This window comes from Rattus norvegicus, chromosome 12 (assembly GCF_036323735.1).
Source record: "Rattus norvegicus strain BN/NHsdMcwi chromosome 12, GRCr8, whole genome shotgun sequence".
Taxonomy (NCBI): Eukaryota; Metazoa; Chordata; class Mammalia; order Rodentia; family Muridae; genus Rattus; species Rattus norvegicus.
In genome coordinates this window covers 5,087,641-5,112,528 of record NC_086030.1, presented here as the reverse complement: position 1 = coordinate 5,112,528, position 24,888 = coordinate 5,087,641, and the positions used below count along the sequence as shown (strand labels likewise).

The window sequence follows — 24,888 nt, the reverse complement described above, 5'->3', positions numbered from 1 at the left end:
AGGAAACAGACTTAAAGCACAGACAGCTGTGTAAGACAGAACAGAGGAGCATGCCACGCTATAGGTGAATCCTAAGCCACTTTCAATGCCCAGTCTAGAGCCTGAGAGCCTGCTACACACTGTGCTTTGAAATGGAAGCTAAATGCTTACCTCAAAAGTTAACCTCACCCCAGGAACTGTCCCGGGAAACATGCAGAGGCTGGTGCATCTGCTGGTCACCTTTAAGTGGTGTTTACTAATGAGATGCCTACCTTCGCCTTGGGAGATACCACAGCAGGCACTGGAGATCCAGAGATAAGCAACAACAACATTCTTTCTCATGTTGGAGTCAGTAAAACAATTTTAAGAATTAAAAAATCAACAAGCAATGCTCTTCATTGAATTTGTTGACACAGTCATAATATTTTTACAATAGTTACCTTTAATTTAAACTCAAGCTGGGGCAGAACAGAAAGCAGCAAATGGCTGTCAATGTTGTAGAGTTCCAAGATCAAATCAAAGACATGCTCAGACAAATCACTGATAGATGTTTTCCCAAGCATCAGAACCTGATTAAAAAACTGTTAAGAAAATGTCATTAAAAGAAATGCCATAGATAAACTGTCTCGGGTTTTATTATTTAATTAAAAATGTTCTTACTATAAATGAAGTCAAACGAGCAACACAGAAACATTTTCTGTGATGTGGGAAACCACTATCACCTAAAACATGGAGCGCACTTTGCAGACAATGTCACAGATAATTCGCATTGACTATGATCAACATCAGCAAACACCCTTCCCGGCCACAGTTCTGTTTCTCCAATAAAATACTGAACTGTACCCTGAGTGATATTCTGCTAAAATATTAATTCTTGGGTTATCATCAAAGAAGTTTTCAGACAAGACTATGAATCCACAGTAGAAGTGGAAATATTAGTGTCCATAGGGGAAGCGGCATGTAAAGGCAAATGAGGGGTGAGCTCCTCCTTCTCCTCCTGACCTTGGACATCAAAACTCCAGGCTCTCCAGGCTCTGCATACAAAGATCTGCACAAGCAACACCCACGTGTCTCACTCAGCCTCTGGATGTGGCCCGAGTGTCACACATCAGCTTTCCTGATCTCCAGCTTTAGTCTGCTGGGGCTTTGTCAGCCTCCATGACAGCAGGAGCCAATCCCAGTAAATTCACTCACAGGCATGAGTGTACACATGCATACATGCATACACACATACATACTCTCATGTTATCAGTTCTTCTCCTAAGAACCCTAAGATAATGATTTAATCACCTCACTAGATAAATTTCTTAATGGCAAGAGATCATACCTTGTTTACATTAGCATAAAGAAAATTACAGCATTTAAAATAAAACTTTCTTACATATTCATAGTGCTTTACTCACTTTTCAAATATACAGTTTTACATTTTTTTAAAGATTTATTTATTTATTATATACAAGTACACTGTAGCTGTCTTCAGACACACCAGAAGAGGGCATCAGATCCCATTACAGATGGTTGTGAGCCACCATGTGGTTGCTGGGATTTGAACGCAGGACCTCTGGAAGAGCAGCCAGTGCTCCTAACCACTGAGCCATCTCTCCAGCCCACAGCTTTACATTTTTAATATGTCTTTCTAGTCCTTTTCATCCTCCTTTGTACTACGATAAACAATGTGTACACTTACAAAGTTTGCAACATTAATTAATTAAAAACTCCATATACACATGCACAGGCAAAGGCTTTGAATTTCCAAGTCAAACCATTCATCATGCTACAGCTCAAATGAGTGAAGATACTAGGCAAAATGACCAAGTTCCTCTCTGTTTAAAATCTTTCAAAATTGAATCTAGGTGTAGTGGTGTATGTCTTTAGCCCTAATACTTCAGAGGGAGGCAGATCCCCATGAGTTCAAGGCCAGCCTGGTCCACATAGAGAGTTCCAAGCCAACAAGGAATACACAGTGAAGCTCTGTCTCAAAACCTTTAAAATAAATAACTTCTTTTAAAATGTATAAAATTAACCCAGAATATACATCACACACTCTTAGCAGTGCCCTATGTCTTCCCATGTCAGAGAAAGATTTAAGGATTCATACCACACCAGGTGCTCTGAGTGCCTCTGAGGGTTAATGAGTAATTTGCTTCTCTTGGATTCTAACGGTACAAAGACTGAGACCTCACTCCTCCTTTGGCTTACCTCTAGCTCCTGGGCTTTATAAATAAAGACTGAACACTGTGAACTACCAGACCAAACACTACGGGCCATCAAGGAAGAAAGGAGATGATCAAACACCTGTATGAAATTCCCTGGAGGCTGGAGTAAGAATGGCCACACAGGCTCATATCCATACTTAGCCACCAAGGAAGGCAACTTTTTTGAAAGAATTAAGGAATGTGGCCATGTTGGAGGAAGTGTGTCACTGGGGTGGGTTCTGAAGTTCCTGTCACTGTATCCTCTGCTGGTTGCCTGGGGATCGAGATGCTGCTCTCAGCTCCTTCTCAGGCATCATGCCTGCTGTCACCTTGCCACCATGCTGAGAAGGAACTAAACTGCTCAAACTGTAAGCAAGCCCCAATCTAATGTTTTTGGGTTTTGTTTTGTTTTTTTAAATACAAGTTGCCTTGGCTTGTGTCTCTTCAAAACATATATATATGACATATATATAGACATATATATATGTGTGTGTGTGTATGTATATGTATGTGTATATATATGTGTGTATACGTATGTATATGTATGTGTATAATATATGTATGTATGTAACTTAGACAATACAAAGAATAAAATTTTTTTTAAAAAGAAAAGAACAAATTTCCCTCCTTTTTTGGTTTTCTAAAAAAACTTGACTTTTTTCTAATCACCAATTTTGTGGAAATGTCAAGATACCAAGATGTTAAATTCTAGTTCAAGTGGAAATGCGTTTTTAAATTTTGTACTTATAAATTTTTTCCTCTTTATAAAAAAAAAAATATTAAGGAGACTGGAGAGATGGCCCAGTGGCCCACTGGAAGTGGCACTACTAGGAGGTAGTCACTGTGGGCGTAGGCTTTGAGGTCTTATGCTCAAGCTCTATCCAGTGTGGCAGAGAGACCATACTCCTGGTTGCCTGCACAAGAAGAGTCTTCTCCTGGCTGCCCTGGCACCAAGACGTAGGACTCTCTGCTCCTCTGTCTAGGCTGAACTACACACACACACACACACACCACACACCCCCACACACACACCACACCACACCACACCCACCCACCCACCCACACACCACACACACCACACCCACCCCCCCACACCACACCACACACACACACACACACACTACACCACACACCCCCACTCCCCCCACACATACCACACCACACACACCACACACACCACACACACACATATACACACACACCACACGACACACCCCCACCCCCCCACACCACACACACACACACTCCACACGACACACACATATACACACACACTCCACACGACACACCCCCACCCCACACACACACACCAAACACACACACCACACCCACCCACCCCCACAAACACACACACCACACACACACACACCACACACACACACCACACACACACCACACACACACCACACACACACACACACACACACACACACACACACACACCAGGGAAGACTATTTGGAGCGAATTTCCAGAAGAGGAGGAGATAAAAAAGGCTGTGAAGGACAGATGAGGACGTATAGTGAGGGCTTGACTATGAAGAAGGCACAGGAATGAACAGGAATGTCATATTAGGACCCATTATTTATCATAATAACTAAACAATGTATTTTTTAAAAAGCAAGAGAAGCTATAAAAAATTTGAAGTTCACTGAACATCCATCTCCGGAAGAATGGTGACCAAATGAGTCTGACACAGTGCCAGCACGGAGTGGGCCTTTAATATATAACCTTTAAAAATGAGTAAATAGATAAGTTATTCCTAGACAAATATACAAGGACTGATCCCCACTTATATAAGCAGAAACAAAGACTCATAAGATTAAGCAACATAAAGATTTTTTGTTTCAACAAATCAAAGAATCTTTTTAGTTCAACACAGTAATTTTGAACTATATTCTAATATGTGTTACTAAAACAACGCAATAAAAAATTACTAAGTAATAAATTTAAGACATTTCTGAATCGCCGCTATGTATGTTTTCTTTTCAGTCACTGTTTTGCTTTTCTTTTCAACTTGTGTGTGGTTACAACACAAACTGCCATTATTATAACTTTATTTATGAGTGCTTTGCTTGCATATTTATCTGTGGGCTATGTGTGTCTGGCCCTTGGAGACCAAAAGATCCCATGGAACTGGGTTCACAGACAGTTGAGAGCCACCGTGTGGGTAGGAACTGAGCCTGGCTCCTCTTTAAGAACAGTGGTGCTCTTAGCTGCGGAGTCACCACCTCTGCGGTTCCAAAACCAATTCTATTTTTAGAAAGACAGAGCTTGCCTAGCAAGCACAAGGCCCTGGGTTCGGTCCCCAGCTCCTAAAAAAACAAAAAAAGAAAAAGAAAAGAAAAAAAAAAAAGAAAGAAAGACAGAGTCTCAGGGCATTATGGGTGATACCTGTACTTTGAGCTACTCAAGAAGCAGAAGTAAAACTGGAGCCTGCAGGCTTGTGGTCAGTGTGACTAATCCAGTAAAACCCCATTACAAGAGAAAAAGCAAACAGGACTGTACAGCGCACACAGAGCTCTTCAGTATTAATGTAGAGAGGAACCGGCACACAAAGGACAGAGCTCAGAGTGTGCATGTGCACACTGTGAAAGGCAGCGAGAAGAACCACCCCTCAGTGCCTGCTCCTGCTGATGCTACCAGCAAGGAGTGCAAGTCGGAACCGTCACATCACCTAGCATGCACGCACAAACAAGACGGATCCTACCACTGCACTAATCTTATACCACGACACACTCAAATCACCACAAAGTGTTTTCATACAGAAGTACCCGAAATTCAAGTAAAAAATAAGGCTTATAAGGAACAGTCTCAGAGGGAGGGACAAAAGCAATTCCCAATGACTTCACTCCTAACTCTCAAATAAAGCAAGGAATAAAAACAGAGGAAAACATAATCATGGTCAGTGAGGCCAAAGAGATGGCTCAGCGGGCAAAACGTATGCTGTGCAAGCATGAAGAGGTCAGTGCGAATATCCAGCACCCACGGGGACAGTGCATGCACCTATAAAACAGTGATGGGGAGGTAGAAATGGAAGAACCCTGATGGCTAACTGGACAGCCAGTCTTACCCAATTGTCACTCTCGAGGCGTATGAGAAACTCTGCCTTAAAAATAATAATTCTTAAGAGGTAGAGAGCTACTGAAGATGACACCCCACATCAAGGCACTCTGCTTCCACATATGCATACACCATGCACAATATCCATACGGGTGGGTATATACACATGAATACAACACACATGTACATTTGTGCGAGTGCACACAGGCAGGCAGGCAGGCAGGCAGGCAGACAGGCAGGCAGGCAGGCACGCACACACACACACACACACACAAACACACACACACAAACACACACACACACACACACACACACACACACACACACACACACACACGCTAGGGGTGATAAATAAGTCTACTGCCGTTTGCCCGCCCCAAATGCTAAAGAGGACAATAAAACCATGGGCATGTGGGAGAGATGAAGCATCTGGCTCTACGGGCAAGAACAGCAGGAAATTAATGTAACGGGAGGATTTTCACATTTACTTATCTGAGATTGCTGAAAATTCTCCTTGGGCCTTTTCTTCATCATCCATTGCCAAACACACCTCCCAATTCAAAGACCAGCATAATCACCTTAAATCATATGGTCCCCGAAAACATCACTTTACTCACTTTGCTTTAGTTACTCAGTCAAAGATTTATTTTCCCAAATCTTAGGAAAAGGCATCAAAACACATCTCACTTAGAAGTGCTGGCTTAAAGACCCCAGGCAGGGCGCAGCCAGTGGACTAGACCGGGAATGGAAGTCTTCATTCAGAAGCACTTGAAACAGGCAAAGGTGGGTACACTTAGGAAGCCTGAGGCTGGGTCTGCATTCCTGGGGTGCCGATGACACAAAGTCAACAATCACAAACACAATTCAGCCAACTCCTGTCAAGCAACACCCACCAGTGAAACAACTGTGAACACATGGACAGCCCTGGGCTATTACGGTAAGTCATAGCATTAATCCTCTGATTTTCAAACTTCACCATCAAAATAAATTTTATTTTTCTGAAGCGTCCATCATACGCTAGAACTCTGAGATCAAACAAAAGCAGGAATTTACCCTGGGTTCGGTCCTCAGCTCCAAAGAAAGAAAAGCAGGAATTTACAAGGCTGAGTTCTAGTGCACGTTACTTTTCATGGCATGCCTTTTACACCCTGCCTTAAACTATTATATAATACAAAAAAATTGTCTTTCTATAAGCTTAGGATTAGTAAACTACATGTACATAAAAGACTGTCTCACTTTTCTCAAGCAGACGGATTCACATCCTTGTGGCTGCCTGGAGGTAGAAGGCAAATGGAAAGAACTGTTCAACAAGCCCAGGGCTATCTTAACACTGAACTGATTGTACTCTGAGAGGCATCACCATTCATACACAGATTCACACACAGCATGATGTGGATGGCGCCACCTGAGTGACACAGCTCAAAGAACTTCGGAGAGCAAATGAAGCTTAATCTAAGTGACATGGGTCTAAACCTGTCTCTTCTAAAATAAATACAGGAGAGTCACTCAGAAGTAGGGTGATATTTAAAAGGGTTCATGTCACTGCAAACCTCCCTCTTCCTCAGAAAAGGCCGCTTTATAGAAATCTCTCTCGGGGACAACAATGTACAATCAACTTCCACCAACCTGTACTGCAGTCACATTTGCCTCCAATGTCTAGGTCCTAACGCTGGTTCATACCATCTCACTGCACAGATCAACTTCATCTCCAAGGAGATGTAAGCAGCTTCTCTGAACAGCAGACGGCACCACATGTTCTATCTGATTAGCCTTTAACTCTATTGCTAACACTAGAAACTGACTATCTTAACTATCAAAATTGTGGTCTCTAGGAACCTGAAAGAAAGAGATAAAGGCACAGACAAGAGTTAACCTTCTCAAAAATATGAAACAAAAGAAACTTTTAAGAGAGAAGAATTGGACTCTCCCTGGATGAACAGTAACAGAAACTTGAGCAGTGTGGGCCACCCTCTGAGATGTGCTTCCATTGGTCTTCAAACTCTCATCTTAACCGTCCTGAGTCAGCTGTGACACTTACATTGGTAATATAGGGTTCAATAGCTTGAGCGGTCCTCTTCAGCAACGCCTTTGCCAAATCATACGCTTGCTTGTTTAAGTTCTGGAAAACACCAATAGTATCATATTATATATACATTATATATACATAAATAGATATACATTTACATAGCTAGACATGTTCCTTTGTCTGCAGAGGTGAGGACCTCGTCCAGTTTCCTACTGTGGGCTTACTGAGTTCTACCACAGAACTATAGCCCGGTACTTCAACTGTGAAAAGCAAAATATTATTTGTATTTTAAAAGCTACTCTTGAGAGACGTATCCACAAAAGAAAGACAGTCAAGTGACTTTTCTTAGAGAAATCTGGCCTATTAGATCACAAGATCTTTCCCATCAAAAATAACCTCATTCTTTTCAGCTCCCCTTCGTAACAGATTAACCATATAGAAATGGTCAGTGGATGTTTATTAGATAAAAGAAGTAGTATTTAGTTGTTCTAAACATCATCCCCAAATCAAAGTGGTTCAGATGAGTCCAAACATAGTCTGCTACATGACAGGTCCAGGAAAACCAAAGCATCACAAGAGGGCGGGCAGGCTGCACCTTGTAGTGACAGCTTAGCGATGGAAGCCCTTACTGACAGCTCAGAAAACCCACCTCGGTCAGCTCACAGCCCTAACTTCAGCACCAGAGAAGCTTGTGACCTCTTACACACATGCACATGCACGCACACACACACACCTTTTGTGTGACTTGATATATGTGGGGTTCACTTTAGAGTTAGTTTTTATGTTTCTGTATAATATGAAATAATGTGAATTTATTTTTCGTATGCGTAATCAACTACCTTAACACAACTGATAGTTGATTATCTCGTAATGATCTGTAGCACATTCTAAGCTTCTAAAATAACTATGTATCCATACGTAAACTTTCCATTACTTTCAGAAATCCTTTTGTCCACATTACCTAATTATATATGAAAGACATAAAAGAAATATCTTAACAGCAAGCCCCACTCCTTTATTCTTCTTCAAAATTACTTGGCTATTATGAGCCATTTGCTCCTTTGTGTGAATTTTAGACTCCATTTGCCAAATTATCTGCTCTATTTGATTGGATTATAGATCCATATGCAGAAAACTGAAGTCATCATGACATTCTCCCATATTCTAAAACAGCAAATCTCTCTGCTCATTAAGCCTTCTTCTGTGCTTTGTCAGACAACTACAATGGTTTGACAAGAGGTAATGTATAAACTGTAAGATCACATGTTAATCTGCTAAGTGTATCTTCTCAAAGTTACAAATGAAAACTTGTTATAACATATTTAATCCATCTTAAATCTGCCACATGTAGTCTTTTCTGATTTTTCTGGGTACTGCTGTACGTCTCTGAACAACATCCTCATTTGAAAATGACTTCAAGGCTTTTTATCTTTCTAATCTTTGGGGGCATTAGTCCATCTTTGTAAACACAAAGCCAATCTGGTTGTTAATGGTGTTACTTTACGCCACTCTGGCAGTGACTATGGTAACTTTTTTTTTTCTTTTTTCTTTTTTTCGAAGCTGGGGACCGAACCCAGGGCCTTGCGCTTGCTAGGCAAGTGCTCTACCACTGAGCTAAATCCCCAACCCTCTACGGTAACTTTTTTAATGGAGTTGCGAGTCAGTTTTACAAATGAAACCCTGCATCTGTTCTTGTGGATTAGCTCTTCCGAGTCCTCGGGAAGATGGTGCTTATGTCTGTGACTCCTCTCTCTTCACATGTGGCACTGAGTGATACTCTCTCTCCCTTTCCTACGCTCTGGAATTCGGGTGATTATTCGTTAGGCAGTTTGCCCCATAAATAGTCAGGGGAGTCTCCCCCCATCAGCGTGGTTCGCTGCTGCTGCTGCTGCTGCTGCTGCTGCGCTGCCGACATACTCAAGTGGTTCAAGATCAACTAAGTTTTTACTGCTGAGGGCATGGGGCAAGTGACTGTTTTCTGAGAATTAGTTTAGTCTAATTTCAAATGTATTCAGAGATTACTGATCATGAAACTGTCCTTTAACGGTCTTCATACTTCTTGTCCATTTTAACTACATATTGATATTATCACCCTTTCTTTGATTTAATTTGCTACGATTTTGCCTAATATATTTTTCAAAGTACAAATTGAAGTTTTCAAGTAATGTCACTCTTTTCTTATTTCATTCATTTCTACTTGACTGATTTTATTTTGCTTTTATATTTTATTCTGATTTTTATGAATTCTTGCACCAGAAAGTTGTCATTATAATTTATCAAACTAATGATGTTTGACATTAAGCTTGTAGTATTGTGTTTCAAATAGTCAGTATTTCTATAAACGCTTGGTCTGAACTTTAAATTGACCCAATAAATAATGACTGTTTCATTCTCTTCATAATTCATCAATCTCTGCTTTAGGACTAGACTATATGAAGACTCAAGATAAAGGTCAATTGGTAGAGTGTGTCTGCCTAACATGTGGGAACACCTACTATATAACTGGGCAGGGTGCACACAACTGTAATCCTAGGGATACTCTCAAGAGGTGAAGACAGAATAATCAAAAACTCAGGTTATCTTCAGCTACAAAATGAGTCTGAAGCCGGTTTGGTTATACATGAGGTCCTGCCTCAAAAACTGACTACGTAAAATATTTGTGTGCATGTACGAACACACATGTTCTAGGCAGGAAGGAGTAGTATACACATATGTATATATGTATGTACATGCATGAGGCAAGGGGACAACCTAAGGATATCATTCCTTAGACACCAACCGACTTTTCCTTCTCTTCCTTCTCCATTTTTTTCTTCAGCAGGCTAGGCTAGCTGATCCGTCTGTCACCAACAGCCAAGACTACAAGTACACAATACTACATGTGGCTTTTTTTAGTGAGTTTGGGAGATCAGACTTGGGTTCAAAACCAGTTTACCAACTAAGCTATGGTCCTGTCAGCAATATTAATATCATTTACTTTCTTGTTTTCTTAGCATGTAGTTGCCTGTTGAGTCTTCTCAGTCCTTCCATGACTCTATTTTAGCTGTTTCTCCTATCATCACCAACAAACTGCATTAGTCTCCAGCGCCATGTGACAGCCACATGATGTGGTGAACTCAAGTCTTACATTACTGCCTATCCTCCTTCTCTTAACATCCTTAAACTAAGAATACACGTCAATCCACAATCACTAACCACACTTCACTCCTAGTAAGCTCTTCTCCTCACTGTGATTTTTATGTCCAGTTACTGTGAGTTTTTAACTCTTATTCTGATTCTATTTTATTGATCTAGAGTGTGGTGTGTGAACATACACATGCCACTGCAAACATGTGATGGTCAAAGGACAACTTGCAGTCATGGGTCTGTCCTGTGGGGCCCAGGGCTCACCCTCTAGTCACCAAGCTCTTCAGTGGTCTTAACTCTGTTTGATGCCCTTAATTGATTTAAACTATCTTTAATTAAGATCATCTTAATTTAAACTATCTTTAATCTACTTAAGACTTCTTTTCAACTTTGTTTGAATATGTTATTCAGTTCAAAAGTGTTCGCTAAGGTATAAAGAACGACAATTTTACAAATGACCGAAAAGTTTACCCCAAAACTGTTCTCTCTAAGCTAAGCAGACTAAGCCAAGGATTGAACTGTGAGACTTTACTCATGTCGGAGACAGTCAGATCTCAGCGTTCTTGTTCTTACACAAGTTCTCTGCAGTGGGCCAAGGAAAACAGGCCTCAGGAAGCACCATTTGTGTAGACTGTTACTTAAGTAACATAAGCTAAGGAAACAGAGCTACCATTTCTTACAAATGGAAATTTCATGACAACAGTCTGAAGAGACAAAGGCCTAGAACTTCCCTGCTAATCAGCTGCAGGGTACAGAAAAAAAAAAAATCAAGCTAGCCACTTAATCTGCGCCTGGGAGAGCCTTTTCTGCTAGGTGTTGGCATGGATGTGGGTTCCAATGGGCTAAGAATCTGGTCAGTTACAGCCCCCATAGGGAGCCTGCCTCATCAACTTTAGAAGTCTCCCTAAATGCCCAGTGCTGGAGCTGATGATACTGCCCACCTACTAAAGGCTTGAGACAACAGGCCAAGCTCCCTGGTGGGCTGCCTCCAATAGTGTGCCCCTTATCGGAAAGTACAGTTGTTTCAAATGATAATAAACAGAAATCCTAACCCTGTGGGCCCTAAAGACAAAGGAGAAGCTCTGCACCCCAGGAGGATGTGCTGTGTGCCTGGGAAGGGGGCAACGTGTATGTGGGAGGTGTGCAGTACGTTCCCAGGGGATCTAATCGCTGCCTCTGCCCTCCTTCTCAAGGTGTTTCTCAGTGACAGATATATGGCTGAGCAGGGCAGAATTAGGAAGCAGCAAATCAGACACCCGAATAACCACAGACTGGATAGGCGATCAGAGCCCATATCAACACCTGATTTTTCATCTAATAAATGTATCATCTCGAGTTTTTTGTTGAGCCTGCTTACTCTCAGCATTAACACCTTCCTATAATTTTTTTTTTCGGAGCTGGGGACCGAACCCAGGGCCTTGCACTTGCTAGGCAAGCGCTCTACCACTGAGCTAAATCCCCAACCCCTACCTCCCTATAAATTAAAGGTTCATTTTCAATGAAGGATTATTTGTACCTATATAATGTAAGACTAAGACAGTATCGTGCTACACAGCCCTTAAATTTATAAGAGAAGAATTTAAGCAAATATTTGTTTATACTGGTAATGTCTATGTTGCTCTGTTGAAACTCAACTCCTTCTCAATCATTCAACTGTCATTCCAACTGCTTACCTGACTGGAACATTTTCAAAAGTCAGAACACAGACACATACATAGGGAAATGCACACACTGCAGACTCACTGGTCACTGAGCTCCGTCTCTGCATTAGCCACCTTTTCCGCTGAGGTCCCAACACATAAGGTTATATACACAGCAGTATCTAAGCGGCTGTTAACCCACTCCTGTATAAAGTGGGCGCTGCAGCACCAGAAAATGACTTCTCCAAGATACGGCTGAGGGTAAGGTTTTTACTGTGGATTTTAGGAGGCATCTAGATGAATCCAGAGCAGGAAGAAAGTCCTTTACTAAACAAGACAAGCAGAGTGGACCAAGCCATGAGAGGAGGGAGGAGGGAAGTGGGAGGAGGGAGGAGAGAGAGGAGCACAGAGAACACATGGCCAAATGGTAGGGCTATGTGAGAATGAGAAGTTTAGGGTAGGGGCAGGATGAGAAAAACCAGGGTGCCAGGTAAGAGGCATCTGCAATGCTGAGAGGGCCAGCATCCACACTGCTATGCTAATAAGCACCACAGAGAGTGAGAAATGCACCCTACTCAAAACTCACTGACCCCAAATACTTTATCACATGAATTATTGTTCATTCATTATTTCTTCATTCAACTGTCGACTAAGAAATGTAAGGAGTTTTGTTATATCTTACACAAATATCTTAATATTATTCAACCAGTAAAGTCTACACAACTAAGATTAAAGCAGTATAAATTCTATTTATAACATAAAAATAAATCCTCAATTGAACAGGGTTTAGACACACTTCACATACCTTATGAGCAGGCACCAGATTCACTAAGACTGTATCTAGGAGCTCCTGCGATACTGTGTCACCTTCACAGATGATAGAGCTCATAAGGTCCACCATGTGCATGTGAACTTTCTGATTGTGGCCATTGCTGGAACCCAAAACAGGCATTTGATTTCAACCCAGACAGATACAACAGTAGCAACACTGTACTTTACAAAAGCGCTGAGAGATGTCTGCATGTCAAGCTTCTTTCTCTCTGCTCTTACAATGAGAGAAATTTATTTTTAAACTATATTACTAAATTACTTTCCCCTAATTTTAGCCCTTCTTACAACCAAAGTAGTAAAATGAAATACAATCTTAGTTTCATCTTAAATTGGACAAAGTATTTTAAAATTCTATTAAGTTTTTTTTTTTTTTTTTTGGTTCTTTTTTTCGGAGCTGGGGATCGAACCCAGGGCCTTGCGCTTCCTAGGTAAGCGCTCTACCACTGAGCTAAATCCCCAGCCCCAAATTCTATTAAGTTTTATAGATAAGCAAAACTTTCAAACAATCAGATGTATTAAAAAGTCAATGTGAGCCAAATGTGATGGGGCACAGCGCTGATCCCAGTACCTGGGAAGCAGAAGCAGGCTCATCTCTGTGAGGCTAAGGCCAGCTTGGTTTACATAAGAGTTCTAAGGACAGCCAGCGCTCAGAGTGAAACCCTGTCTCAATGACAACAAAAATTAACATGGTATATAATCAGAAATAATATAATCCAAAAACTTAGTCTAATTTGCTATCCTAACAAATACGTAATAATAAATTCTATTCATTTAGAACTACACAAAGATGGGCTAGAGAGATGGCTCAGCAGTTAAGAGCACTGACTGCTCTTCCAGAGGTCCTGAGTTCAATTCCTAGCAACCGCATGGTGGCTTACAACCATCTGTAATGGGATCTGGTGCCCTCTTCTGGTGTGTCTGAAGACAGTTACAATGTACTTATATATAATAAATAAATAAATCTTTAAAAAAAAGAACTATACAAAGAATAATTGTAAGTTCATTTATAATCTTAAGGCAATGTTTATAATAACAGTTTATGCAGATTCACAGTAAACAGAAAAGCTTTACAATTAAAAAGAAATGTCACTTATTTAAAAATCAACTTACTTTATAACTGAGAATAATGTTCTGTATAGTTGAGTAAAGATTTCATTGCTATCTTCTAACTCAAAGCATATGTTATATGATTTAACCCATGCAATGTTCTAAAAGAAAGAAGTAGGGAAAAGGCAAATATATTAGATACTAAAAATATACAAGAATGGAAAAAAAAATCTCAAGTAACAATGTATTGCTTACCTCAAGTAAATAAAAATACCTATTGAATTGAGGGCTCTTTGTGTCCTCCAGTCCCTTCAATTGCCTTGTTATAAACATAAATATATCCTTTAAAAAAAAACCAAAGTTTTGCTTAGATTATGAACGCTAAAAGGAAATATACATCGCACTAGCAGGATGAGCCCCAGCTCACCACCAACCTTGTGAACGTGAGAATGAACTGGAAAGAACAGAAAGAAGGGCAGAACTGTTTTACAGTGCGGCTTTACATAAAGACCCTGACAGACAGGCACACACCTTTGATCCCAGCACTTGGGAGGCGCAGGCAGGTGGATCTCTGTTGAGTAGAGACCAGCCTGGTCTACAGAGTGAGTTCCAGGACAGCTGGGGCTACACAGAGAAACCTTGTCTCAAAAAACGACAAAAAAAGATGCTATTATCTTACCGATGAATACAATGCGTGAAAAACATGATATACATCATTATTCTTTAAAGGAAAACATTATACTTCCCTACACACACACACACACACACACACACACACACACACACACAAAAATATACATAGAGGGGTGGGATAGTGTCAGTGTACAGAAAAAATGATCATCATACAACAGATTAAATAAACAAGTTTAAAAAGTGAGTCAAATAAAATTCATGCCACTATCTGAATAAAGGCGTGGCAGAAACCGAGAGCTGAGCACTCCCCTGAAATGAACAACACGGGAAACAATGCAAGTATGCGGCAAACAACAACAACAACAAAATAAACCCACTTTTTTTGAGAAACATAAAATCCCAAAACAAAAATTAGCAAGTAATAGCATAACACATTAGAAGCTCAGCCTTTGAGAAGGAGAAATGGAACTCAGTCTGGCTAGCTCCTTAGCCGTCAGTACACTGCAGGAACTTGCTTCCCTGGATCATTTCTCAACCTCCCCCCCCCTCATATTTTAGGTTTTTGTTTTGTTTGGTTTTTTAATACTTCCCGTAGTACCTACCTGGGTCTTTTAAAGATAGACAAAAAACTCATGGATATGCATTTTAAAAGGCAAAAATATTATATGCAAATGACTGGTTTTATTCAGTTATATTTCAAGTACTATAAAAAGTACATCCTTGGGGCTAGAGAGATGGCTCCAGAGGACCCAGGTTCAATTCCCAGCACCCATATGGCAGCTCACAACTGTATGTAATTCCAGTTCCAGGGGATTCAACAATCTTACACAGTCACACATGCAGGCAAATTTTTAACGCACATAAAATAAAAACAAAGACTGTTAAAAATGTACATCCTTTATAAATGGCTGCCTTGATGGTAGTAATGCACAAAACATAACCTCCATGGATAAGCCCTTCCTTTCTATCTAAAAGATTACTTGGCACACTAGCTCTATCAGAAGTTAGTAATAACTGTCAATTCGCTCATAATCTCCTAATAAGCCAAATGTCCAATAAGAGTTTGCTCCTGCCAGTAAAACACTGAGACCAGAAGGGAAGAACAGAACTGACAATCTCCTAACACATAATACTAATAAATGTGGCACTACTGGAAACAAAAGGAAAAGAGTGGAACTTGAGGGCACTTGGAAGAAAAACGATCCCATCAACACTTGGCACCCTTCAAACACAGTGACTCTTAAGTTCTAGCCCCAAGAGGAACAAACCAACAGATTTTTGAATATGTCGGCTAATCCACACAGACCTTTCTTGAATCTCACTGACTGCAAATTCTTCTCATAGCTGTCCTGACACAGAACAGGTCTACACCCTTCTCTCTTCCAGGATGCCTTTTCATTCTCTCAGCCTTGAGCTAGCACTGCTCACACAGTCCGAGAAGCCCACAAGAGAGGCAAGTGGGATGCACAGTGGCAGTCTTTATACTTTATTCTTGTTGCGAGGATGTCAATGGAGCATGTGGTGAGGAGGAGCCTTGGCCTACACCAAATGCCCCATTCCCTAGACATTCAGATAGCTGGTTATCCAGGGGAAAAGGAAGCACACACCAGCTCACATGACTGACATGTCTGACACTTGACTAGAATTTTACTGAGTTGGAAGAGGTGGTCAAGGGAGCAAGTTTCTCATTCCAATTATCAACTAGAAATTCCAGCGTCTAAGGCCATGTCTGACTTGGAGGTGGTTGATCTCATTACAGATAACATTAACATTTCTGACTAAAGCTAGCCATCTGCGACTTTTTCTTACGTGGATGAGAAATCTTCCTAAGGAGAGTCAGTTTTGACCATTAGCTTCCAGAATCATTTGTCACACAGGCATTTGGAATCGTTTATACAGCTCTTCTCCAGGCTCCCCATAAGTGCTATCTTTTAAACAATGGGTATGGTCTTCATTAATAATTTTCTCAAGAAAAGAGAATACTCTGAATCATCATGAAAGGCATATAGCATCATGGAGACACAACATGAAAAGCACAGTATCCATTGTGTGAGCCCACACTACCAGGAAAAGAACCTTGGTGATTGATGCTCGAGATTCTGCAAGATGACTGACTGGCGTCACAGGACTTTTGCGGCTGAGGCACGCTGCACGCTGCAAGTCTACAAACCAACCATTCTGGGCTCGCTTTAGCCCCCTTCATAACCATACATGCCCAGACCTCTGTGACCTAATACCCCTGTGCCTTCTGGAATATATGAACAGAATGCAAGCTTCCACTACGCCATGGGCCTGTAACAGAGACTTCTCCACGCCACTATAATCCATCTACCTGGTGTTTACACGGATGTAAAAAAAGAGGCCTTGATTTTAATGTCTTTCTACTGTTCTATTACTACAAACTGTTAGCACATAGAGAACACAGGATTTGGATAATGTCATCTAAATCTGTGGTCTTGGGGCATAGGCATTCATATTTGGCTCCAGAATAAATATAAATTCATTCCTTTGGAGAGAAGAGTGAGTGAGAGAGAGAGAGAGAGAGAGAGAGAGAGAGAGAGTAAGTGTGTACAGCACCAGCGTGTGACCCCCTTAATCGGCTCATTCCGAGGGTCAGAAATTGTATTTCAAAAGTAACTTTCCCAGGAAACAGAAGTTTAATAAAAGTCTGGTCCAGGCAATATAACAGAATTCAAAGAAACTCTTAATATCTCATTCGATTTAGTCAGACGGGTAGTACTTCCTTTCAATACTTACCTTTAGTTTATCGGGAGATGTGTAAGGAGCCTCAGGAGCGTAAATCCTGAAAATATCAGCAAGGCAGCAAGCCACCAGTAAACGGACATCTTTATCAGGATGCTTGAGGAAGAAGTCAGAAGCAAGGTGTAAAGCTAGGTTTAGATACAGTTCCTTTTCCTCTTCAGAGTCCTGGTCCATGTCCATGAATGTTTTTACAACCATCTATACACAAAGATCATCGAATAGTCAGATGTTTCCTGTAAATAGTCTCGTCAGATGAAAGGCTACAGGACTTACAAAAGTTCACTCAAAATAAACATTCAAAATAAAAGTTCACCAGAAAAACACAGAATGAGATCCTTTTACAAATGGAGAGTAAACAATTTTTAAAATATGACTAAAATATTTTAACCAGGCTTGGCCGCAGATGCCTGTAATACAAAGACCAAAAGGATAAGGCAGTAGGATCATGATTTCAAGTCTAGTTTGGGCTACAAAACAAAACTCCACCTCAAAAAGAACTCATTACACTCAATGTTTAAAGCAGTGGTTCTCAACCTTTCTAACTCTGAGACCCTTTAATACAGTTCCTCATGCTGTGTTGACCCAACTATAAAATTATTTTTGTGGCCACTCCATGACTGTAATTTTGCTACTGTTATGAGCTGTATCTAATGCAAATATCCATGTTTTCCTGTGGTCTTAAGTGACCCCTGTGAAAGGGCTGTTTGACCCCGCAAAGGGGGTCACACCACACAGATGAGAATCACTAGTTTAAAGATTTATTTATTTATTATATATAAGTACACTGTAGCTGTCTTCAGACACACCAGAAGACGGCATCAGATCTCATTACAGATAGCCATGAGCCACCATGTGGTTGCTGGGATTTGAACTCAGGACCTCTGGAAAAGCAGTCAGTGCTCTCAACCTCTGAGCGATCTCTCCAGCCCGAATCACTAGTTTAAAGTAAAGGAAATGACTGTCATCCATCTACACATCGTCTAAGCAGACTTAGTTTAGGATTCACACTATATAGTGGTCATTACTCAGTTTGTCTCTGTGGAAACTTTTTGTCTCACTATAAAAATACTATAAACTTAAAAAGCACACATTTTTCTTTTTTTTTTCTAATTGATCTAATCCTAAAGAAAACACCTGGTATGAAAATGTAAATTTCTATCTGTTATAGTTAATCTTCCCTAACAATCTGAATGGATTTAGAATCACATGGAAATGTATCTACAGAAATGTCTGTCTACAGAACTGTTTCCAGGAAGTCTGCCTGAAGACATGAGAGCCACTAGTGAACGTGGATGGCCCGGGCTCCTGGTGGAATGAGAGAACAGTGGTGTGGGCTGTGTTCATCTCTCTGCTCACCGACGGTGGGTCCAATGGCACCAACTGCTTCACACCAGTTACCAGATCTTCCCTTGTCATGGTGAAGTATACCCTGAACTGTGAGCCCAAAATAAACTCTCCTTCCTTAAACTGTTTTTGTCAAGTACTTTGCCATAGCAACAATATATCTTTTAGCCATTAAACCGCTCCAGATGTGATTTTTCTATTTCAGCCTCCCTAAAAGACCATATAAACAGATTCAAGAAAAACTGCTGGGACCGAGAGATGGGTCAGCATTCAGAGCATGCGCTTCTCTTCCAGACGTCCCAAGTTCAGCTGCCAGCACCCAGATCAGGTAGCTCACAATCACTTGTGACTCCTTTGTCCTCTGGGGACACTGAATTTGCATGCTCATACCAAGCAAAAAGACATAATTGAAAAATAAAAATAAACCTATTTTTTAAAGGATGTCAAAGATGTGTTCTTAAAGAAAAATGCAACCTTCAGTTACCATGACATAAGTTAAGTGTCACAGTCACACACTAAGCATGTTATAGGCCACAGTAAAAGGAAATAAGATATGGGTATTTCATTGGTTCAGCGAGATAATCCAGGTATGTGTTAAGCAGACACAGGTTGCACGAAACAGATCTGTCTTCACAATTATTTTTATAAAAGGGGGATGCAAAAAAAAATTATATAGTTTAAATTCTATGAAGTTTTCTCTAAGGTTAATATCAGTAGAAATGGTTTTCTCCAACTATCCTTACTTCAAATAAAATTCAACAAAATGATCTCTATTCTTTATTTAAGTGAGAATCAAGAAAACTGTCAAACCTGAGAGAACACGAGTTTCGACCTCACTCTGACGAAAGGTAACCATACAGTATCCACTAGGTGGCGCTGCACATGCTAACCTCTCAACAGGGCTACTGAGCATCATGGCCTGTGGCTTCTGACTTACCAGAGGCCTGTAGCTCTAAGTGAGAAATGCTGTATTCCCTAGGATCTCCCGGAGCAGCCATGGGAGACAATGCTGTTCAGAGAACAACCCTCTGCTCTGCCATGCCTGATACCAAATCCAACAGAGCCAACACAAAGTGAGAGGACCCAGATCTAGGCCTGCTGTCCTGACACTTCCACTGCAACACTCTCAAGACATTAGCTCTCAGCACCTCTGCGCCATGAAAGTCACAAGGGCAAATAGAGAGAAAGGTCCACAGAACTAGTTATTTTCCTTATAATCTCTTTATGCAAGAGTGGGAAATGAAGTCTATTTTGAATAAAATGTTATAGGAAAACCCAGAAATTATAGGATAACCTGTATGTTAACAAATTGTCATAATTCATAAAACTTACATGAGTAAATAGCAAAAAGCATCATCATCCCCGACTCACTCTACTTTCTCTTCTTCTGAAGCTAAGACTGCACTGGCCAGCTTGCTGCTGGACACACGATCGGACAGTAATAGAGGGTACACAACACTGAATATGAAGACAATGAAACCATCAAATCTGCTCCAGACCCAGATAACAGGAACTTTTCACTATTGTGTATTCAAACAGTATGGTAAATCACTAAAACTATCACTAATCCCAGTGCTCAGAAGGCTTAGGCTAGATTATAAATTCGAAGGCAGTGTGGGCTACATATGGAGGTCCAGAGCAGCCTAGGCTCCACATCAACACCTGCCTTAAGTCGGGGTACAGAGAACCCCCGATTATAATTCAGACGAGGCATCTAACTTAAAGAGATCTAACAGTATGCATAAAGATACTAAATGTCAATCAGCTTGTGTGTGCATGCTCTGTCTTCACAGCGTTCCCCATAAACATGATAGACAGCATGGCCTACCACTCCTGGGGTAAACCTGAGGGAAGAAATACATTAGTTCCATAAAATTCAACAGATCAAGAAAATGTAGACATACTTAGAAAAGTATGCGTCCCTTACACATGCATACATGATACCGCAACCTTACATATTACTGTTCTGTAAGGCTCCCAGACTTTAGTGATGAAGACAAGTTTTCCCAACACTGACAATCACATAAGTAACAGCAGATCAGTAGACATTACAAAATGTACATGTGACCCACTAGTGAGTATTATTTTTAATATGTAAAACATTTTGCATCAGTTGAAAGAAATGAAAAAATTGTAACAAATGTCTAGTTAACACACCAGACACAGACACAGACACAGACACAGACACACACACACACACACACACACACGTGTCCACACAGAAGGAAAATTTTGCTTAAATAGAACAATAATCCTGAGTAACAAATCTGTTGTTTTGTACCTTGTCTGTTACTGGTACTTAAACATTTGAGCTGTCACAGGGACCCCTAATGCCCTGAAGAAAAAGGTGAGACACAATCTAGAGACCCCTGTCATGGAGAATGTCTCCTGTAAGCTTTACTGCCCATCTTGGTTTATTACAGTGTGCCAGAAGCAGAGACAGACACTAACAGTCACGCTCTCTTACCCTAAAAATAACCTACCAGAAGGTAACCTATAGCCTAGGACTCCTATAAATACTTCAAACTTCCTTTCCCAGACCTGAAGATTTGATGGAGGAGGGGTAGTGGGCATCAAATGTGAAGAAAGCACAAATAACTTGGTAATAGACAGAACAAAAATATCATGGGACATGTGCTAATCACTCTCCAAAGAGCAGTAGGATCCACTGTTCCTTACTGCCCTGTTCCCACAGCTCTCTCTGCCATTTGCTACTTTAAAAGAAATCCCTAACAAAGCAAGCTCCATGGCCCTCCATGAAGATCCCCACCAGAAAGGGCTACAACCTACTGCCCAGCAATCTGAAGCACACAATGTCCACTCACCTTTAGCCGCCTCACCATCTCCTCTTTAGAGATTTTATCTGAGATCTCCTTGACACCAGGAGGGTAAGTAATTTTGCCATCGTTGGTTCTTGTCTTTGAATGAGCCATGATGGAAATGTCTGTACCCCTAAAGGAAGAAAATTATTAGGTACAAACTAAAAGCAAGCATGTTCTATAATAAATGTAACAGATAAGATGTTACCGAACGATCTGTATCCGCCTCATAATTTAGAACAATTTGGACATCTACTGCTAAGTATTCTACTGAACATTTCCCAAAATTACTGAGGCAAACAAACTGACTTCTTATTTCATTAGTAGCAAGCTGTGTAGTTTGCAATAATTCTCCCCAACAAAACACACAACAATAAACAAATAAACAAACAAATGTTCAAAGTAGGGGCAGGAACAAGGGTAAATCTGATCAAAACAAGTTACATGAAATTCTCAAAGAATTAACATAAGTATACTTATTTAATAAAAAAAATAAAGTGCCATAAATGATTCAGAAAAAAAATCTAGGGGAAAAAAAATCCCAACACTCCACAGAATTAAAGCAAACGCTACAGTATTCTATCCATCTTATCTCTGATGTGATCTGCCAACAGGACAAAAACAGTATTCAGTTTCAGTGCTCACGTGTGACAAGAGGGACAGAATATTTATACCCATCAAAAACTTAAATAAAAGACAACTCTGAAAATCTGTAAAGAGTAATTATAAAAAACAAATGGTTGGACATGCAGAACAGCAGCCAATAAAAGCTGGAGAGACAAGTTCATTTGCATACAGCAAAGATATCAGAATTCGGACAAAAGAAATCATCCAGGGCACAACCAGAGAAACACAGAACTAAATACGTGAGGAGGGGGTCTATCTTGAGACCCACAGACGACTGAGCAGGCCACACAAATGCACATATCATAAGACAGCAATCACAGATTCAAGAAGCCAAAGACAATAAATTCAAAATTACAGGAATAATTCAAGAAAACTTCAACATACGCAGCACATCATATTTATATACGTGCATGCGTGAGTGTGTGTGCGTGTCTGTGTGTGCATGCATGCGTGCAGGGTTCCTGGGTCCACTTCTTTGTGTGTGCTCAAGAGAAACAAGCAAACATGTCTCACGTAAGACATTCACAAGCATTGAGAACAAACGCAAGTGTCTATCAAGCACAGTAAACTGGTATATTAATACAACTGTGGAGTCAACCAACAATCACTTCAAACAATAACACAGATTAGCACTGGAGTTAATGGAAGTACACGCCTCTATAAAAATTCTACACCATACAGAGAAAGCTCTACAACGTTAAAACAGTAGTCAAGTTAGAAAATACATGTAAAACACTTATCTGATAGGTGACTTGTAGAACTCTGATACATAAAATACAATCATAAAGTGTCAAAAGAAATGAACAGATGTTTGGAGAATACACAAGCAACAGGTAAGTGCATGAGAAGATTCAGCAGCACTGTCTGTAAGAACACAAACTCAACCTCAAGGTCTCATTACACACTGTACAAATGCCTGGAATAAAATGACACTACAGCAGGCAAGACTGTGAAAAAGCAAATTGGCACGGATCACTGGCTGCATAGAAGCAGTAAAAAGAAGTCTGGCCCTTTCTTATTAAAATGAAAAAAAAAAAGAAGTATTTAACCCACAGAGCCAGAAATCACACTACTGGACATTTTCTAAGAAAAATGAAAACTTACACTTATAGAAAATATTCCCACAGTGAAAGCATTCCAAATGTCTTTAATAGGTTAAAGTACACAGTAGTGTAACAGTCACTATGCACAAAGGAAAGAGTCAGGCCCAAAGGGTTACACATGTTATGATTTCCTTATTTAACTGTCTCAAAATAATACTCTAGAAGTAGAAAGCAGATGAGGAGCTTTAAGGAAACAAAGGTGGGTGGAGAAGTAAGGAAGAAGGCAACTCCCTCCTGACAGCCATGTGCGTACTTGAAACTACAGCAGCGGTTATCAACCCGGGAGGTGCAACCGTGTTGAGAGTCAAACAGCCCATTCACAGGGGTCTCCTAAGACCACGAGAAAACACAGATGTTAACATGATTCGTAACTGTAGAAACTTTATGATTGGGATCAGTACGACAAGGACTGTATTAAGGGTTGCAGCATTAGGAAGGTAGAAATCCACTGCTCTCAGGGCCCACACCACAGAACTACAGATACTGCAGACAATGATGAGCAAAATCTGAGGCGTAGGGGATCTGGAGAGACAGCTCAGAAGTTACAAGCACTGGCTGCTCGTCCCGAGAACTCAGGTTCAATTCCTAGCGCACATAGCACTTCACAATTGTTTTTAACTCCAATTCCAGGGGATCTGGTGTCCTTTTCTGGTCTCTGCAGGCACTGGGCACAAAGTGTTGCACATACATGCATGCAGGCAATAATATGTAAACTTAAAACTAAAACTTCACTGAGTGGTAGTGGTGCACATAAATTAGAAACACAAAATGCACTGGGTGGTGGTGCACACCGCTAATCCCAGCACTCACGAGGCAGGGGCAGGCGGATCTCTGTAGTTTAAGGCCAGACTGATCTACAGAACGAGTGCCAGGACAGTCCGGGACATACAAATAAACTGTCTCAAAAAAAAAAACAAAAGCAAAACAAAAAGTTTCAAGAGTTCATTATGTAAAAACCTACCACCGGGGTTGGGGATTTAGCTCAGTGGTAGAGCGCTTGCCTAGCAAGCACAAGGCCCTGGGTTTGGTCCCCAGCTCCGAAAAACAAAAACAAAAACAAAAACAAAAACAAAAACAAAAACAAAAACAAAAACAAAAACAAAAACCTACCACCAAGTACTGCACCCATGTCAACCTCTTGGGTTTGCTCTAAGTATGTAAGTATTCAGAGGAGCAGGTGCAGGATGGTGACAAGTTCAAAATACTATTTCTGTGACATTGTTTATAATATTTAAAAATGAAAGTTTTTCAAGTGTAAAAAAAGCAAACTTTTAGTCATAGAAACAACAAAGAAGTTTCACAGAAAAACAAAATGGAAAGATTCACCTTCGATGAAGCCTGAGGTAATTATGAAAACTATCTATTTGAAAAGATACTGCAGTCTGAAATGCAGAACTACAGCGTCCTGTAGACTAGAGACTCAATGCAATCATCAAATCGAGCTTTGGTTCTGAAGTGAGGGTGCAGCTCAGTGAATGGAGCCCAGGTGCAACCGAGGACGACTTGGGGTTGGTGGTAGAAACATGACAGCTGGGCATAGTGAAACACACCTGAAATCCTAGAAACAGAGACCTGAGTCCAGGGTTGGTCTGAGAAGTAGCAATTTCCTGGCTAGTCTGAGCTACATGAGGCTTTGTGTTAAAAAACAAAACGAAAAAAAACAGAAAGACAGCCATGCATTTAGGGATCTGTGT

The 24,888-nt window shown here is 40.6% G+C and overlaps 1 protein-coding gene across 12 annotated transcripts in view; it reads right to left on the bottom strand.

Annotated features, from left to right (window-relative positions):
- The window catches only part of Pds5b (PDS5 cohesin associated factor B), a 143,095-nt gene that overhangs the window by 68,680 nt on the left and 49,527 nt on the right, over positions 1 to 24,888 (bottom strand). For 10 of the 12 annotated variants that reach the window (XR_010056381.1, XM_039089323.2, XM_039089324.1 and 7 more), the window contains 7 exons: positions 21,471 to 21,597; positions 17,296 to 17,499; positions 14,161 to 14,247; positions 13,969 to 14,066; positions 12,833 to 12,959; positions 7,274 to 7,354; positions 420 to 560 (listed from right to left, as the gene is read on the bottom strand). Coding sequence is in view for 11 of the 12 variants with exons in the window: in XM_039089323.2 (XP_038945251.1) it covers positions 420 to 560; positions 7,274 to 7,354; positions 12,833 to 12,959; positions 13,969 to 14,066; positions 14,161 to 14,247; positions 17,296 to 17,499; positions 21,471 to 21,578 (846 nt within the window). In the remaining variant the exon portion in view is untranslated. Of the gene's footprint in view, positions 1 to 419; positions 561 to 7,273; positions 7,355 to 12,832; positions 12,960 to 13,968; positions 14,067 to 14,160; positions 14,248 to 17,295; positions 17,500 to 21,470; positions 21,598 to 24,888 lie in introns of those variants that run through there. The other 2 variants (NM_001102383.2, NM_001101805.1) reach the window with 1 other exon arrangement.